The sequence below is a fragment of the Palaemon carinicauda genome, chromosome 25 (assembly GCF_036898095.1).
Source record: "Palaemon carinicauda isolate YSFRI2023 chromosome 25, ASM3689809v2, whole genome shotgun sequence".
Lineage (NCBI taxonomy): Eukaryota > Metazoa > Arthropoda > Malacostraca > Decapoda > Palaemonidae > Palaemon > Palaemon carinicauda.
The window spans coordinates 104,269,138-104,287,244 of NC_090749.1; the positions used below are offsets into that span (position 1 = coordinate 104,269,138).

Genomic DNA, 18,107 nt, shown 5'->3' on the forward strand with positions numbered 1-18,107 from the left:
TTCGTGTGGTTTTTATCCCAGTTTTGAAAGATTTTTCCATCGTTTTTTGATATCCGACCCGCGACTGAGAAGGCTGTCCTGTATAGCAGATTACAGTGGTTACTGCTTGCAGTGTCTCATCTATAGCACTCTGTAGACGGTGCTAAAGGTCATGTGCAGCATTGCTGTGACCCCTAACAGCTACTCTGCTTTGTCTCTGCATCTTTGGAGTTCAACGTTGGAAAGGAAAGCGAGCTATTTGAGTTCGACGTTGGAAAAGAAAGCGAGCTATCTGAGTTCAACGTTGGAAAAAAGGCAAATTATTTGAGTTCAGCGTTGGAAAAGAAAGCGAGCTATTTGAGTTAGACGTTGGAAAAGACAGCGAGCTATTTGAGTTAGACGGAAAAGAAAGCAATCTATTTGAGTTCGACGTTGGAAAAGAAAGCGCGCTATTTGAGTTAGACGGAAAAGAAAGCAAGCTATGAGAACTGCAAAAAAAAAAAAAAAAAAAAAAGGCCAAACCTGACTTTCATGTCAAAGTTACATTGTTGGTACTAGTGAAAATAAGGAACACACAAAACTAAAAGATACAAGTGGTGCCGTTGCAAAGGTGGAGCCTCAAGGTGAATGTGATCTGATCTGATCTGGTATTGTACCTACCTTTTTAGACGCGCTAACCACTCCCCAATATTCTTAAATCCAAAATCCTCCATAAACAGAAGGACTGGTATCTTAAAAACCTAGAAACGTTGGAATGCAAAGACTGGGACTAAATTACAAGCTGGTGAAAAGACCCGTATAAGGAAACAGTGAGACTTTGAAATATCTATTTGTTTACAAATTTAATTACCTGTTTACAAGTTTTTATAGCTTTCAATGGAAGCCACTCGAGGTTCAAGTTTTGTTACAAGTTTTTGTACTTGCTAATGCTAACTTTGAGTCAATGTGGAACCACGAATAATTGTTTTAAGTGACATATTGATAAAAGCTTAGAAAATTCTACCCCATTAATGGTAAGAAAAATATCGAGGCTCATTTTACAGGTACGTTTGAGTCATTTCTTAAGGTATCTTTTGGACAGTAGTAGTTTTGAGGAATTGGAAAGTAAATTCTTAAATTCTGATTGCTTGATCCCCTACCCTGAAGCTACCAGCGCCACTGTAAGAGTTAGACATGCAGATGACCCACATAGACTATTCGAAATTAGTGTGAATCATGCAATAGGAGGAAGAACGTTCAGTTATGCTGCACCGAGACTCTTTAACGACCTTCCACTCGATGTCAAGAATAGCAACAATGTGGCAGCTTTCAAGAAAAACCTGAAGACTTATCTTTTTAGAAAGTGTTATAATAGTGACCTGAAAACTATTAAGCCTGAATACAAATGCTAGCGAAATAACTGATAACGATACAGAGCAAAATATTAACTGGAAAGGAATTATTTTTTCATACACCAAGGCCCGCCTGAACAGACCTTTAGTGTTTGATGGAGGGCGAGAAATAAACCTCTAAAAGTAAAAGTAAAAGTAAGGACTCTAAAGGGAGATCATTCAACTGGGACCTACAATGTGAAATATTGGTTGGAATTAATCAACTGTGGTTGCATGTAAGTGTATATATTAAATAAAATAAAGTAGGCCTTTAAGTAAAAAGTGTGTTTGATTCTTAAAATCCACAAAGAAAAAAAAAAGAGAACAAGGAGTTATAGTTTCATAGAAGAAATTTCGAAATTGGATTAAGACTTATTTCGATGTTTAAAAAAATAATAGTTTAGAATGTTTCCGTATCACCAGCCACCCGTTGAGATACTACCCATAGAGAGTTATTAGGTCCATCGACTGGCCGGACGTTGCTACATTGGATCCTTCTCTCTGGTTGCGGCTCATTTTGTCTTTGCCTACACATACGACGAATAGTTAGGCCTATTCTTTCCACGTTCTCCTTTGTCCTCGCAAAGATGCATCCCAGACCATCCAAGACTGGAAGATGCAAAATACACCGGAAGATGCATTAGCAACTCTCTGGTGGATATACGAGGTGCCTCACACTGAGGGACCTGGGGGAACCCAAACATAAAATAAGGCAATAAGGTAAGGGGTTGGCTACTGCATTGTCATTGTTCGGTGGCTACTTTCATCTTGGTAAGGGTAGAAGGGACTCTTTGGCTGTGATCAGCGGCTCTGGGAGAGGGACGCTCCAAAATCGAACCCTTGTTCTCTAGTCTTGGGTAGGGCCATAGCCTCTGTACCATGGCCTTCCACTGTCTTGGGTTAGAGTTATCTTGTTTGAGGGTACACTCAGGCACGCTATTCTATCGTATATCTCTTTCTCTTGATTGTTTTGAAGTTTTTATAGTTTATATACAATATATACTGATCTTCAAATATTTTATTTTGATTATCTATTACTTTTCTTATAGCTTATCCATTTCCTTATTTCTTTTCCTCACTGGGCTATTTTTCCATGTTGGGGCCCTTGGGCTTAGCATCTTGCTTTTCCAACAAGAGTTGTAGCTTGGCTTTTAATAATAATAATAATAATAATAATAATAATAATAATAATAATAATAATAATAATAATAAGGAAGGTGAATCAAATTTCACCAAGTCAGAGAAGGGCATAGGCCTAAAAAATTCTCAGAGCAGATAAGGTAGGCTTATAGGCCTAAGAAACTCAACATTGGACAGAAATGGGCATAGACCTAAGACACTTGGAATATCATATATGCCTCTTTTTGCAATAATTAAAAAAAAAAAAACTTAATTTAAGCAAGAAAACCAAAAATAAATATCTGGATTTCCCAATTTTACAAATTCCCCAAAATCAAAATATTTTTAATAGATGAACATTTTTTCCTGCTCAAGAAATTCGTTTGACAGGTTTGGTGACGTCACGAAAGGTCTGATGACGTCACTGGAACTTCCAGGTAGAGAGAGAGAGAGAGAGAGAGAGAGAGAGAGAGAGAGAGAGAGAGAGAGAGAGAGAGAGAGAGAGGAAATTATCTAAAAATGGAAAGAGAAAACATGTCTGACTTTCTCTGCCACTTACAAGAGGAAGAAACTTTTTTATAAAATTATTACTAATTCCTTTTCCATCTTTCCAACTCTGTAGATTATTAATAGAATTATCATTTCTTTTTCTTTATTGCAATCTATTTCCATTTCTTGGGAGATAATCGCTTGCATTAAAACGTTTGGTTTCCTGGAAATGTTGAGAAGTTGCACCTGTGCAACATAACGGGTTTTCCCTCGGCCGGTGTGTCTTCCTCAAGTTAAATTTGAACCAATTTATCTAATCTAATGTTTAATATACCTTTAATACAAGTTTATTTTGTTCATAATTATATTAGAAACATCACCACCTAACCATTTTACTTTGAAAAAATAACTTTATAAGTAATCTAGATAATATAAGTGAAAATTGTTCTCCCTTAAATTAACGACATGGCAACTCTACCTCTCAAGGAAGTGGGTTATTTATACCGTTGCATCAAATCAAATTCACTTCAATTCTTCTTCAATTTCGCATCAGGTAAAGACGGTGTCCTTTCACTTACATTTCCCGTCAATGTGAATATATCAGTTAGACTTTTTAAAAGAACATAAAGTCAATTTACATTTATAGCAACAGAGTAAACTATATTTTTGCATGTGGTATTTTTTGATCAATTCTGGTTGCTAGTTTCAATATTGACATTTTGGCAAGAAGTAGATGTTTATCATTGCAGTTGTTGTTATTATTATTACAGGCAATGCGCAGCTCGGGTATCATCAGTGCCCTTCTGGGTGTGGCCATAGTGGCCACTATGACACCCAAAACAGACACACAAGATTTGACTGTCGCTGGTCTTCTGGGAGGACTCACAGGAAACGAACTGGTTGAAGCTGTGACCAAGAAATTAGTCGGGTATGTCTGTCTACCTTTCTTCTGAAGTCTCCTGTCATTGGTTGAATAATAACAGCTGATAACGCAAAGATAACAGAAAAATTCATCTTAACCCAAAGGGTTAATCACAGTACTGTAATTGTTCAGTGGTCACTTTCCTCTTGGTAGAAGAGACTCTTTAGCTATGGCAAGCAGCTCAGCTCTTCTAGGAGGACACCCCAAAATTAAACCATAACACAAAGGGTTAATCACTGTACTGTAATTGTTCAGTGGTCACTTTCCTCTTGATAAGGGTAGAAGAGACTCTTTAGCTATGGCAAGCAGCTCAGCTCTTCTATGAAGACACTCCAATATTAAACCATTGTTCTCTAGTCTTGGTTAGTGCTACAGCCTCTGTAATATGGTCTTCCACTATCTAGGGGTAGAGATCTCTTGTTTGAGGGTACACTCAGACGCACTATTCCACCCGTTTCCTTATTTCCTTTCCTAACTGAGATATTTTCCCCGTTGGAGCCCTGATATGGCTTATAGCATCCTGCTTTTCCAATTAGGGTTGTAGCTTAGCAGGTAATAATGATAATAGTTATGTATTAATAGCTTCGCATATATTTATCTGTATATATATGTCTCTCTCTAAGGTTGTGGCGAACAGGGGATATTGTATTGATGGACCGTGTCTGTAGCTATCAAGTCAAACCAACTATCAGGAAATTTGAACTTTACTTCAAGGGGACATTTTGGTGTCCTGGTTGGACACCTATCAGAGGACAATGTAAGTATTGTATTGTTGTTTGTTGTTGTTATTGTTGTTGTTGTAGCAACAGCTGTGAAGTGTGTATGCGACAGGGTCAGAATTGGAGAAACACAAAATTGTAATTCATAATTTATTTCACAAATAAATATTTATCCACAAGAATACACACATATTAACACACTTATGTGAATTTTTTTATTAAATGTAAAATCTGTTAGAATACCTTATGTTCGGCAACCTGCTGGACGGAAGTTCGAGACCCACTCAAACTCGATAGCTTCTATTAGTGTCTTCAACCTCATCATTTTGTTAGGTGTACCTACCATTGTCTGGCCCTCCCTGGTCCGTCCTAGCTTGATGGGAAGGGGCCTTGGGTGCTAATCATATGTATATGGTCTCTCTCTCTCTCTCTCTCTCTCTCTCTCTCTCTCTCTCTCTCTCTCTCTCTCTCTCTCTCTCTCTCTCTCTCTCTCTCTCTCTCTCTCTCTCTCTCTCTCTCTCTCTCTCTCTCTCTCTCTCTCTATATATATATATATATATATATATATATATATATATATATATATATATATATATATATATATATATACACACACACACACACACACACACACACAATTCACAGGGATTATGCTACTGTAGAGAAAACCTATATACACTTTTGCACCTGTGCTAAAAAATAAAAATTATAATATATACAGATCTACCCTAGCCAGGATTCGAACCTACTCCTTCAGATTTAGATATAGATTAGACAGTTTTTTATATATCAAGTATTTTCCAACTTTCTCTCAGAGAGAATCGACTGTCACGTCATCATTCTTCTCGAAGCTTTACGAATGAACCAAAGTTAAATACAGATTATTATCCTTGTTATTCTATTTATCTTTTCGTTTTTCTTCTCCCCCAGCCCTAACTCGAAGCAACTCAAACGCCGTCAACGATGCAGTGAGAGATTTTGTCCAGCAAGCAATGGCTAAAGGGGTCATCACAGAAGAAGCTGCAAGAGAATGGCTTAGCCAAGAAAAAAAATAATTAAGCATTTCCTTTAGCTATCTGAAAGCAAGAATTAAGCATTTATTTTAGTTATTTGAAAGCAAGAATTAAATACATCTCTTTTTAAAGGTTCTATTTAATCTTGTATGCACGCAGAATGTGTAAGGAAATTGTTGAATGAACTTTTTGATACCGATGTTACATTTATATTAGTTATCCATATATTTTGTACCGTTTTTTATAATTGCTGTTGTGTCCGTTTTCTATGATGACAATTTGTTGAACGATTTCAATGTGATTATTTGGGTTTATGTGACAAATATGTTAATCATTGTGATTATAAAGGCTGAGATTATATTGAATTAATTCATATATAATATTTTCCTTATATATAAGCTGTGACAATTGTTTTAATTCTAAAAATACATAATGTTTGTTATAAAATATTAGAAAATATTCCATCATTGAATGGAGAGTACTGTAATACTATATGTAGGCCTCTCAAACGAGATTTGTAAACACACAGAAACACATATATGTGTGTATGTTTTAACCAGGCCATTAATATAAGAATTTATACAAATGAACTTAGTAAAGATAATGGTCACTTTTATTTTAGTTTATCCTTCAACATCCCTAGACCAATTACTGTATCTAAAATCAAGTTTTTGAATATGCTAAGTTATCAATTTCCAAAAAATATAATCCTGTTTTCTATGTCAAGTCGTGTTTCTTTTCTTGTGGTTCCACTTTTGGAGTGTTTGGTAACAATTTCTAAAGCAAAAAATGTAACGTTCACCCAAAGAAATATTTCTTTTTACCATGAATTATTGATAAATATCAACTTTGAACTGTAAAATGATAACATAACTGTACATTTATGTTGAAAATTTTGCCTTTAAGCTCAAAATGTAAACAGGAATTCTATGAATTAATGAATTAATAGTTAAAGTTCTGGAGGCGAAGTAAATTTAAGCAAAAATGAAGAAGAAGAAGAAGATTTGTTGACAAAAACAAACGCCGCTTCTATGACGTCACAGACGCCTCTGGTCTCGAAGACCCGAAGGAAAAGTCATTTTTGGTCACACTTGTAAACATGGTGAGATTGGCCCCCAATGCCCGTAATAGGGGAGGTTCCTACTCCAGGAAGGAACTGCAGAAGGAGCTTATTAAACGCCAAGGACACAATAGAGATGCGTAAGTTATATATTCGGTTATTAACATGCCGTCATTATTCTGTTTAAGGTATGGCTGATCATAGCTGTCCCGGTTCTGGACGGGAGCCTATCCTACCTGTTTCTGTCCTATACGTGAGTCTGGCCTTGTCCTATCTGTCCTTTTTATGAAGGGTCTAATCTTACTTCTTAGACTATGAGAGGGTCCTTAACCTGTGTCCAAGAGGGCGTCCTTAACCTAGGTCCCAGGGTCGTTACCCTATCCTAGCTGTCGTCGAGAATTAAGATTGTCATCCGCACTGTTTGACCGCCAAGTCTCGACTAATCCTAGTTAACTGTCTTATCTGAAATATCTACTATTCACCCTTTCAGTTGTCAAAGGTAAATCAGTCTACTATGATAAAAACGCTGTCCTAGGTTAGGTTAAGGGTAGCGACACACTAGAAAATAGCTATATTTTGTGTCAGCCTTTTTCTAGTTTTGTCATTTTTACGCTGTAAGAGGTCTGTTCCAATGCCAGACGAGAGATAATGTAATTTAGAAGCATCTTTGTAGGGTTAGAAGGCCCTTGTGTTTGTGTATATGAGCCCAGAATTTCTTTATCTCGGCCATAGCGACCGCTGACATCGTTACTCTGTACGATACTCTGCGTATCATTAGTAATGGGTGTGAGCCTCATGTAGTCCGATTAGTGACCAACCTTTGTCCAAAAATTTAGTGCGTAAGACGTTTTAGTAAGTTTATTATTAAGTTGAATTTTACCCTAACACCATAGTCAGGTGGATGGATGAAGTGAAGAAAGCTCTGGGTGATAGGAGGATAGATGTAAGAGAGGCAAACGGGCGTGCTAGAAATAGGAATGAATGGTGAGCAATTGTGACGCAGTTCCGGTAGGCCCTGCTGTTTCCTTCAGTCACCTCGGTGACCACTGGGGTAGCAGCAGTTGGGGATTCAGCACATGAAGCTTCACTTGTAGTGGATAACAATGGAACGGGGCTGTGGCACTCCAGCAGTACCAACCAAACTCGGCTGAGTCCCTCGTCAGAGTGAAAGGAGCGAAGAAAAGAAAATTCCCTCTTCTTTTTTATATTGGCTACCCTCAAAGATTGGGGGAAGGTCTTTGGTCAGTAGATAGACCATTGTTATTCACGCATTTTTTGGTTAGTGCTTTGTAGAATTATTGTTTGTAGTCTACATAACTTATACTGTGTGAATCAAAAAACTGTAGCTCAAAAGTAATTTCAGACCCCACCGATACCCTTAAGGCAAGGAAAGAAAATTTAGATTTATGTAAGTTCGAATTAATATTGTGGCTTAGATGATTTTAATAATTTTAGCCTAGGCTACTGTGCATTATAGTGTCTCAAAGGCTAGTTAAGACCAAGCTGTTATTTTTTTATTTTAAATCTTTGTTGGTACTTTCCTACTTTGGCTCCTCAAGTTTTCACTCTGGTTACAACGTCTAACTAGAGGGGTACTCAGTAGAGTGCAGACCTCTTTCGCGTTAGCTTATTTCTCGACCTTTTCCTTGACCTTGACTTTTCACCTTAACATGTATTAATTGGCGTGGATTTTCATATGCTAAAAAATTAATCAATTTTGAAGTCTGTGTGACAAGAATGTCCAAACCTATAGCTGATTACATGAATTGGCCATTTTGCTTGACCGTGACCTTGATCTTCCAAAATTTAATAATTTCCAGCATTTTACACAACAATTAATCCCTGCAAGTTTCATTACGATTAAAATTGTGTCCAGGAAGCTCTTCACAAACAAAAACACACACAAACAGGCAAAAACATAACTTGCTCCCAGCTTTGTTGGTGGATATGATAATTAGTATGCCAGTACGGTCTTTAATCGGCGTTGATCATTTGAATGCGAAGTAACTTCAAGTTGAATTCAGATGCCAAAGTGCACTCGAGTTCTGAATAGAGCCTAAGGTGTTAGGAATTTAGAGTACAGTATTTGTCTTCAAATCTAAATCAAGATGAAAATGATCATTGCATTTTTACCTGCGTTTGATTAGAGTTATGCCACTGACAATACACTTTTCAATATTAAACTTACCCGATAATCATGTAGCTGTCAACTCCGTTGCCCGACAGAATTCTACGGGAGGGATACGCCAGCTATCACTATACTAGAAGGGGGTGTACTCACAAGCGCCACCTGTGGCCAGGTACTACAGTACTTGTTGTTGTCGCCACCTCACTTTTTCCTCTGTCGTGCTTCCGGCTAGACGTTCTTGGATACGCTTATGATTTTGGAGTATTGTTCACGGTTTGGTGAAGTATTTCTCTAAATTTGCAGCTATTCGCTATACTGGAAACTTCTATGTTAGCTTAGCTAGCGTTTGGAATTAATTTAATTTTTATGGTGACGAAGAGAGTATGAACTCTCTTTCACCTTTAAATGGCCGACCCTTCCCTTAGACGGAAGTGTTGGTGTCTAAGAGAGTATAGACTCTCTTTCTTAGTTTTGTTATAGATTTATTTTATATCTCTCCGCCTTTTATAGGCCTCTTCGATTAACTTACTTTTATTTTAAACTTATTAAAATTAATTTTTATATTTGTTTATATTCGACTTTTCCTAATAGTAGGCGGTCTTTTCTTGGTACCGAAGTTAATTTACATTGAGCCCGTCATTTCGGTTTTACCTGTTAACATATTATGCTATTTTAATGTTTTTGAAAGAATTTCTTTGATAGTCTCGTACTGTTTTCAAAGTTGAACTAACGTTTTGTTTTGTCTCCGCAGTTGTTGACGTTCAGAACGTTCAACTTGCGCTCTATCGTTACGATAGAGAGAGAATTTTCACGGTGTCACGTTGCAGTAAGAGTAACCGTGTCTAGCGTTTTGTTCATTCTTTCTTAACTTAATGGTTTTAATTCTAATAAAGGAACTTTTCATTTTGGGAAATATTTCAGTTTTTTCCTTTAACAATAATATGTTTTAACGATATATATGATTGGGCTCTTCTCTCAGGTTCTAAGTCAAGAGAGAGAGAGAGATAGAGACGGAGGGAGAAAGAGGAGGATAAACGTTTCATTCAAGCGAGTAACGTTGTTATCGTTTTTGCTCTTCTCCCTAGTCTCTTTAGGGGAAGAAGGTAAACGTTTCTAGAGTGATCTAGTGTTTAGTCTCTTTCCAGCCACTGAATTATTTATCTTTCATTAGATTTTTCTGTTACATTGTAATTCTGTTTTCGCAATTACTAACTTTTGAGAAAGGATAGAATTGCGTGTTTCAGGTACAAACCACTTAAAGTTTCGAGTTCAGTGAAATAAGTGCAAACAGAAAATCAAAGTGATAAGTGATTAGCGCAAAGTGTGTCAGTGTTGTGCGTGAGGGTACTTCTGTGGGTGCCAGTCGTCCTCCCAGTCCGGGACCTCTTGCAAGCTCCCAAGCCCAGGGGAGAAGCAATGTCGAAGGGCAAAAGGGTTCGGCAGGCCTTGATCGGCGCACAGAAGTATCCTCGGTGGTTGCGGGCGTGTCTTACAGAGACCGTCACTCCCACCCGCAGACGATTGAGCCCTTATTTTGCTCGTCTGCAGAAGAAATTTCGGGGAGAAAACGCTGGTCTCAGGTCTCAAGACCTCTTAAACGTAAAGTCCAGACCTATGCCAGACGTACGAAGTTAGAGTTCAACAACCCGGATGCAGTCATTGGGTTAGCTCTGACTCGCCGCAGTCATCAGTTGAATGCACTCCGCCTAAGAGGAGTAAGGTTCTGCCGCAACAGATCTCTGCTGTTAAGGCTTTACCTCAGCAGACCTTAGTGTCTGCCGACCCCAAGTTGACTCTACTGCTGTCCATGCAGTCACAACTTACGGTCTTGATGCGTGAGTGTCAGGCTGAGAAGGTTGCGCCTCCTCCTGCGCTCGCTCCGCCTGACCGCAGTACTGCCTGCCAGGCGTACGATGTTGAGCCACGTTCTGAGTTTACTGTTTCCAGTGGTGTGCAGCTCCCTCCGCCTTCCTTAAGGCAACCTCAGCAATGGGAACAGGAGGCTTATACCTCTCTTCCTCCGCTTCCACTTGCTGTTCCACCAGTGAGGCAACACTCGCTTGAGGTACAACAACCTCTCCCATCCATGAGTCAGTCTCCTCAGCTCTCGCTGCAGCGAGCTCAACCCTCCTCAAGGCAAGCACCTCAACACCTTAGCCTTGCGCCTCAGGAGCCTCAACTTGCGAGACATTTACTGCGTTCTGCGCAGCCACTACCTCATCGCTCTCAGCTCACACCGCAGGAACCTCACTCGTTCCTCAGGAACTTGCTACTGCGCATCCGCCAACCACTCAGCAAGCGCAACCCTTGAGTTCAGCCACTCATGCCAGGAGTCAGCCTCCTCCACCCATGCGCCTACCTTCTGCTACTTCTTTTGATCAGCCTTTGCAGACTGAGCCTCAGGTGTTCCCTCAACAGAGTCTTGAAGAGGAAACCACAACTTTTGTTGTTCCAGCTCGTTCTGACTCTGCTGTTCAGCATACCTTACCTCCATTTTCAAACATTATGATAATGGAGGTTATTTGTATTACTTATATAAAAATATATTTGTATTCCTTGCAATATATTTTTAACAAATCGCAAAATATGGCAAAAATCATGAGTTATGAATGTAAGGTAATATTATGTTGATATTAAACCCCTTGCAAGCATGCATGTAGTAATGCAGTGTTGCCAACAGGGCGAGTTTCCCTTTCCGGAGGTGAAGTAGATTATAGTACATTTAGTGTAGCTTAATTCTACGATTATCATGCCGGCTATCAAATTCATCAACAAAACAGTCTAAATCATTTCCCTCGGCACGTGCACTTTCAATGGACGGTAATGCGATATTACTCACTCTAGCACTGGTCATGGAATTTCTGAGAAATGTTACACGTCATGCAACACTCTCTGCTTACCTTACAGCATGCTCTACATACAGCATGCTCTGCATACAGCATGCTCTGCTTACAGCATGCTCTGCATACAACAGGCTCTGCATACCTTACCGCATGCTTCTCAGTCACACATCTTTGGTTGTTGCCAACTCACTAGACTGTCAAGCAGTTTCTTAACGTTGCCTTCTAGTCTGCTGCGTTTGCACAGTGTAACCCTCACTGAGAGAACTTAGCTTTTCTCGGATATGGTCCCTGTAGATGAGAAAGTGCTTTTCTCCCTCCTTCTGATATTCCCTTGAGGACTCTGTCATTTGGAGAGGAGCCTTTAGCTGCGTAGCCTCCTATGGACTTTTATTTAAGCATAACATGCTTCCAGGGAAGGTAATGGTCCCACTTCAGTCGCTAATCCCGTCTGTTACCACACCTGCTCCCATAGTCCTTGAGCTGTGTTGCAAGACATGCAGTCCAAACTTAGTCCTTGTTAGAGGATTTTTTGTTTACGGAGTCAGTGTGTCACTGGGAAGACGTTCAACAACCAGCAGGAGTGACTTGTTGTGACGCAGTACGGCAACCTTAGCAACCAGATAAGGAGTTGTCTGTACGACCCAGACAGTCTAGACAGCTTCGGGTTGTCACTGTACTTCCTCGCTTCCCCATGGTTGACAGTTCACAGACTGTGCAGCAGTACCATGATCTTGTGTCCGGCTCCGTCAGACGACTGGCTTTTAAGAGCTCCCACAAGTCGTCGCTGTCTGGAGATTCTCAAATGGACTATGGATCTGACCAAGGAACTGGGCCTCCTGGTCAATTTTGAGGAGTCTCAGCTCGTCCCATCCCAGACCATTGTCTCCCTGGGTATGGATCTTCAGAGTCGAGCTTTTCGGGCTTTTCCGTCGGCCCCAAGGATCTTCCAAGCCCTAGAATGCATCCAGAGCATGCTGAGAAAGAACCGATGCTCAGTCAGGTAGTGGATGAGTCTAACAGGGACACTTTCATCGCTGGCCCTGTTCATCGTGTTAGGGAGACTCCACCTCCCCCCCCTTCAGTATCATCTAGCTGCTTACTGGATAAAGGACATGACGCTAGAGACGGTCTCAGTTCCTGTTTCCGAAGAGAGAAGGTCTTCTCTCGCGTGGTGTAAGAACAGCTTTCTTCTCAAGGAAGTCTACCTTTGGCTGTTCAGAAACCCGACCGCCGTCTCCTCTCGGACGCATCAGACACGGGCTGGGGTGCGACTTTGGACGGATAAGAATGCTCGGGAACATGGAATCAGGAGCAAAGGACACTTTACATCAATTGCAAGGAGTTGTTGGCGGTTATTCTGGCCTTGATAAACTTCAAGTCCCTCCAGCTTAACAAAGTGGTGGAGGTGGACTCTGACAACACCACAGCCCTGGCTTACATCTTCAAGCAGGGAGGGACTCTTTCGTGGAAGTTGTTCTAGATCGCAAGGGACCTCCTCATCTGGTCTAAAGATCGAAAGCTCACGCTGGTAACGAGGTTCATTCAGGGCGGTATGAATGTCATGGCAGATCACCTCAGCCGCAAGGGTCAGATCATCCCCACAGAGTGGACCCTTCACAAGAATGTTTGCAGCAGACTTTGGGCCCTGTGGGGTCAGCCAACCATAGATCTGTTCGCTACCTCGATAACCTAGAGACTCCTGTTGTATTGTTCTCCGATTCCAGACCCAGCAGCAGTTCACGTGGATGCTTTTCTGCTGGATTGGTTCCATCTCGACCTGTATGCATTCCCGCCGTTCAAGATTGTCAACAGGTTACTTCAGAAGTTCTCCTCTCGCAAGGGACATGGCTGACGTTGGTTGGCTCCGCTCTGGCCCGCGAGAGAATGGTTCTTAGAGGTACTGCAATGGCTGGTCAACATTCCCAGGACTCTTCCTCTAGGAGTGAACCTTCTACGTCTACCTCACGTAAAGAAGGTACACCCAATCCTCCACGCTCTTCGTCTGACTGCCTTCAGACTTTCGAAAGACTCTCAAGAGCTAGGGACTTTTCGAAGGAGGCAGCCAGAGCGATTGCCAAAGCAAGGAGAACATCCACTCTCGGAATCTATCAGTCTCAAGGGGAAGTCTTCCGTAGCTGGTACAAGACCAATGCAGTTTCCTCAACCAGTACCACTGTAACCCAGATTGCTGACTTCCTGTTATATCTAAGGAAAGTAAGATCCCTTTCAGCTCCTACGATCAAGGGTTACAGAAGTATGTTGGCAGCGGTTTTCCGCCACAGAGGCTTGGATCTTTCCACCAACAAAGATCTACAGGACCTCCCTAGGTCTTTTGAGACCTCAAAGGAACGTCGGTTGTCCACTCCAGGCTGGAATCTAGACGTGGTCCTAAGGTTCCTTATGTCATCAAGATTTGAACCTCTCCAATCAGCCTCTTTTTAGGACCTCACGTTAAAAACTCTTTTCCTCGTGTGCTTGACAACAGCTAAAAGAGTAAGTGAGATCCACGCCTTCAGCAGGATCATTGTTTTCACATCTGAAACGGCTACATGTTCCTTGCAGCTCGGTTTTTGCTAAACGAGCTTCCTTCACGTCCTTGGCCTAAGTCGTTCGAGATCCCAAGCCTGTCCAACTTGGTGGGGAATGAACTGGAGAGAGTACTTTGCCCAGTTAGAGCTCTTAGGTACTTTCTAAAAAGGTCTTAACCTTTACGAGGACTATCAGAAGCCTTATAGTGTGCTATCAAGAAACCTTCTTTTCCAAGTTCTAAGAACTCAGTTTCTTACTATTCAGGCTTCTGATTAGAGAAACACATTCTCATCTGAAGGAAGAAGACCTTGCTTTGCTGAAGGTAAGGACACATGAAGTGGGAGCTGTGGCTACTTCTGTGGCCTTCAAACAGAGCCATTCTCTGCAGAGTGTTATGGATGCAACCTATTGGAGAAGCAAGTCAGTGTTCGCATCATTCTATCTCAAAGATGTCCAGTCTCTTTACGAGTACTGCTACACCCTGGGACCATTCGTAGCAACGAATGCAGTAGTAGGCGAGGGCTCAGCCACTACATTCCCATAATCCCATAACCTTTTAACCTTTCTCTTGAATACTTTTTATGGGTTGTACGGTCGGCCAAGAAGCCTTCCACATCCTTGTTGATTTGGCGGGTGGTCAATTCTTTCTTGAGAAGCGCCGAGGTTAAAGGTTGTGATGAGGTCCTTTAGTATGGGTTGCAGCCCTTGATACTTTAGCACCTTTGAGTTGATTCAGCCTTCCAAGAGGAACGCTGCGCTCAGTAAGGAAGACGATCTTATTAAAGGCAGAGTAACGGTTCAAGTCGACTTCCTTACCAGGTACTTATTATTTCATTGTTATTGTGGATAACTGATTATATGAAATACGGGATACTTAGCTATCCTTTAGTCTTGTACACTGGTTTTTCACCCACCCCCCTGGGTGTGAATCAGCTACATGATTATCGGGTAAGTTTAATATTGAAAAATGTTATTTTCATTAGTAAAATAAATTTTTGAATATACTTACCCGATAATCATGATTTAATTGACCCACCCTTCCTCCCCATAAAGAACCAGTGGACCGAGGAAAAAGTGAGGTGGCGACAACAACAAGTACTGTAGTACCTGGCCACAGGTGGCGCTTGTGAGTACACCCCCTTCTAGTATAGTGATAGCTGGCGTATCCCTCCCGTAGAATTCTGTCGGGCAACGGAGTTGACAGCTACATGATTATCGGGTAAGTATATTCAAAAATTTATTTTACTAATGAAAATAACATATTTCGAGTCATACAAGTTTCAATATGTAGGGGTTGTTAACCTTCGGAAATTCTTTCAATGACCAGTAAATATGTTCTTGTGAAATTTGTTAAAGAAGAGAAGATCCTCAACTTGCAAACAATCGGAGATACAAACACAGCGCCAACTGAAATCATAAATCTCAGATATTGTTTAAACCCTTTTACCCCCAAAGGACGTACTGGTACGTTTCACAAAACTCATCCCTTTACCCCCATGGACGTACCGGTACGTCCTTGCAAAAAACTGCTATTTACATTTTTTTTGCATATTTTTGATAATTTTTTGAGAAACTTCAGGCATTTTTCAAGAGAATGAGACCAACCTGACCTCTCTATGACAAAAATTAGGCAATTTAAAAAAAATATACTGCAAAATGTGCTTGGAGAAAAATAACCCCTGGGGGTTAAGGTTTGGAAAGTTCCAAATAGCCTGGGGTAAAAGGGTTAAAACTTTGTACTGTGATAAGGTAAAGAAATACAGCAATAAAACAATATTAATCAGTATAATACAGTAAGCAAAATGACATTTGGAATAACTTGATATTTTTTTATATGAAGTGGGACTATTTATAGGCATAGGAGTTATTTTCAATATTAAACTTAGCCGGTGATTATATAAGCTGCAACTCTGTTGCTCGACAGAAAACTCTACGTTCAAAATACGCCAGCGATCGCTATGCAGGTAGGGGGTGTACATCAACAGCGCCATCTGTCTAGCAGGTACTCAGTACTCAATGTAAACACAGAACCAATTTTCTCTCTGTTGGGCTACCGGCAAGACCTACTAATACGCTGTTACTAACTGGATTTGTTTTCACAACTATTTGGTGAAGTACACTATTCTAGTTTTGAGCTTTCGCTATGCAGGTGTTTTATCTTCATCTCAAAACTTGAACTCGTTTTGGATAGATTTAATTAGGGTGACAAAGAGAGTATGGACTCTCTTTCACTTTTAAATGGCCGACCCTTCCCTTAGACGGAAGTGTGTTTAGGTTTTTAGTAATTTTGCTTAACACGTTATAGATCTATATATTTTATATCTCTCCGCCTTTATTAGGCCTCTTCGATTAACTTTCCATTTATTATAAACATATAAAGATAATTTTTATGTTTTGTTTATATGCGACCTTTCCTGATAGTAGGCGGTCCTAACTTGGAACCGAAGTTAATCAACGTTGAGCCCGTTATATCGTATTTAGCCTTTAAAGAATTTAAAACTTTTTAAATTTAATGTTTTATGAAAGAATTTCTTTGATAGTCTTCGTACTGTTTTCAAAGATGAACTAACGTTTAGTTTGTTAGACTACGCAGTTGTTGACGTTCAGGACGTTCAACATGCGCTCTATCGTTACGATAGAGAGAGAGTGTATCACGGTTTCACTTTGCAGTAAGAGTAAATCGATTCTGACGTTTTGTTCATTCTTTCTTAGCTTTAATGTTTTAAATTCTAAATTAAAGGAACTTTTTATTGGAAAACCTTTCAGTTTTTTTTTTCCTTTAGTCAAATAACATGTTTTTTTGACGATATATAATTGGGCTCTTCTCTTAGGTGCGAAATCAAGAGAGAAAGAGAGAGAGAGATAGAGACGGAGGGAGAGAGAGGAGAGAAAACGTTCCGTTCAAGCGGGTAACGTTGTTCTCGTGTTACTCTCGTCCCTAGTCGCTGTACGGGGAAGAAGGTAAAACGTTTCTAGGGTTTTATTCTTGTCCCCAGGCTATGTGCGGTGAGAGATTGTAAACGTAGTTTATTTGAACTAGTGTTTAGTCTCTTTCCCAGCCACTGAATTTTTTATCTTTATATATGTTTTCTGTTTTTTGCTAGTATTAAGCAATTACTACCTTTTAATGAGGGTAGAATTGCGTGTTTCAGGTAGAAATCAGTAAAAGTTTCGATTTCAGTGAAATAAGTGCAAAACAGAAAATCAAAGTGATAAAGTGATATGCGCAAAGTGTTACAGTGTTGCGTCCGAGGGTTCGTCTGTTCGTGCCTGTCGTTCACCTAGTCCGGGACCTCTTGCAAGCTCCCAAGCCCAGGGGAGAAGTAATGTCGAACGACTTATGGGTTCGTCAGGCCTTGATCAACGAACAGACGTTTCCCTCCGTGGTTTCGGGCGTATCTACCCAAGATCGCCCCACCCACACAAAGACGAGAGAGCCCATTTATTTCTCGTCTGCGGAAGAGGTTTCTCGTAAGAAACCATGGACCAAGGTCTCGCAGCTTATTAAGCGCAAGTCGGTCCCTTCCGCGCAAGTCCAACGGCCCAGTTGTAGCCACTGGGTCAGTTCGGACTCGCTGCAGTCTTCCGACGACTGTTCACCTCCTAAGAGAGGCAAAGCGGTACCGCATCAGGCAGTCACACCGTCTGTTGCCGCACCTGCTCCTGTAGACCCTAAGTGGTCTTTGATGCAGACCATGCAGTCTCAGTTAACGTCATTGATGCGGGACTTTCGTGCGGAGAAGGTTGACACTGCACCAACCTCTAGCCTACAACCAACCACGGTTGTGCGTCCTGGGGACGCTGAGGCGACCTTCTGCCGCACTCCAGCTGAGAGAGTCCCGCCACCCATGCGTTCCAGTGTACCCTGCCAGCCGCATGTTGACGTTCAGTAACTCACGGAACCTTCCGTTGACGTTCGCGAGGTACAACAACAGT

General features: G+C 40.8%; 2 protein-coding genes across 2 annotated transcripts in view; both read left to right on the top strand.

The window, feature by feature from the left end:
* Positions 1 to 3,464: 3,464 nt before the first annotated feature.
* Positions 3,465 to 6,269, top strand: LOC137619318 (anti-lipopolysaccharide factor-like). The gene is made up of 4 exons (XM_068349481.1): positions 3,465 to 3,510; positions 3,728 to 3,885; positions 4,503 to 4,636; positions 5,529 to 6,269. Exons 2-4 carry the CDS (start codon positions 3,731 to 3,733, stop codon positions 5,651 to 5,653), a joined length of 414 nt encoding a protein of 137 aa, XP_068205582.1. The 5' UTR covers positions 3,465 to 3,510; positions 3,728 to 3,730; the 3' UTR covers positions 5,654 to 6,269.
* A 353-nt stretch (positions 6,270 to 6,622) lies between these two features.
* The window catches only part of LOC137618788 (alpha-1,2-mannosyltransferase ALG9-like), a 71,488-nt gene continuing 60,003 nt past the window's right edge, over positions 6,623 to 18,107 (top strand). The window contains exon 1 of the mRNA XM_068348983.1: positions 6,623 to 6,811. Coding sequence (XP_068205084.1) covers positions 6,711 to 6,811 — 101 coding nt within the window. The 5' untranslated portion in view covers positions 6,623 to 6,710. The remainder of the gene's footprint in view (positions 6,812 to 18,107) is intronic.

Excerpts from the sequence above, each read along its gene's own strand:
- LOC137619318 (XM_068349481.1), top strand. The coding sequence starts at position 3,731 with ATGCGCAGCTCGGGTATCATCAGTGCCCTTCTGGGTGTGGCCATAGTG. Across the intron at positions 3,886-4,502 it reads GTGACCAAGAAATTAGTCGG|GTTGTGGCGAACAGGGGATA; the intron begins GTATGTCTGTCT and ends TCTCTCTCTAAG. Across the intron at positions 4,637-5,528 it reads GACACCTATCAGAGGACAAT|CCCTAACTCGAAGCAACTCA; the intron begins GTAAGTATTGTA and ends CTTCTCCCCCAG.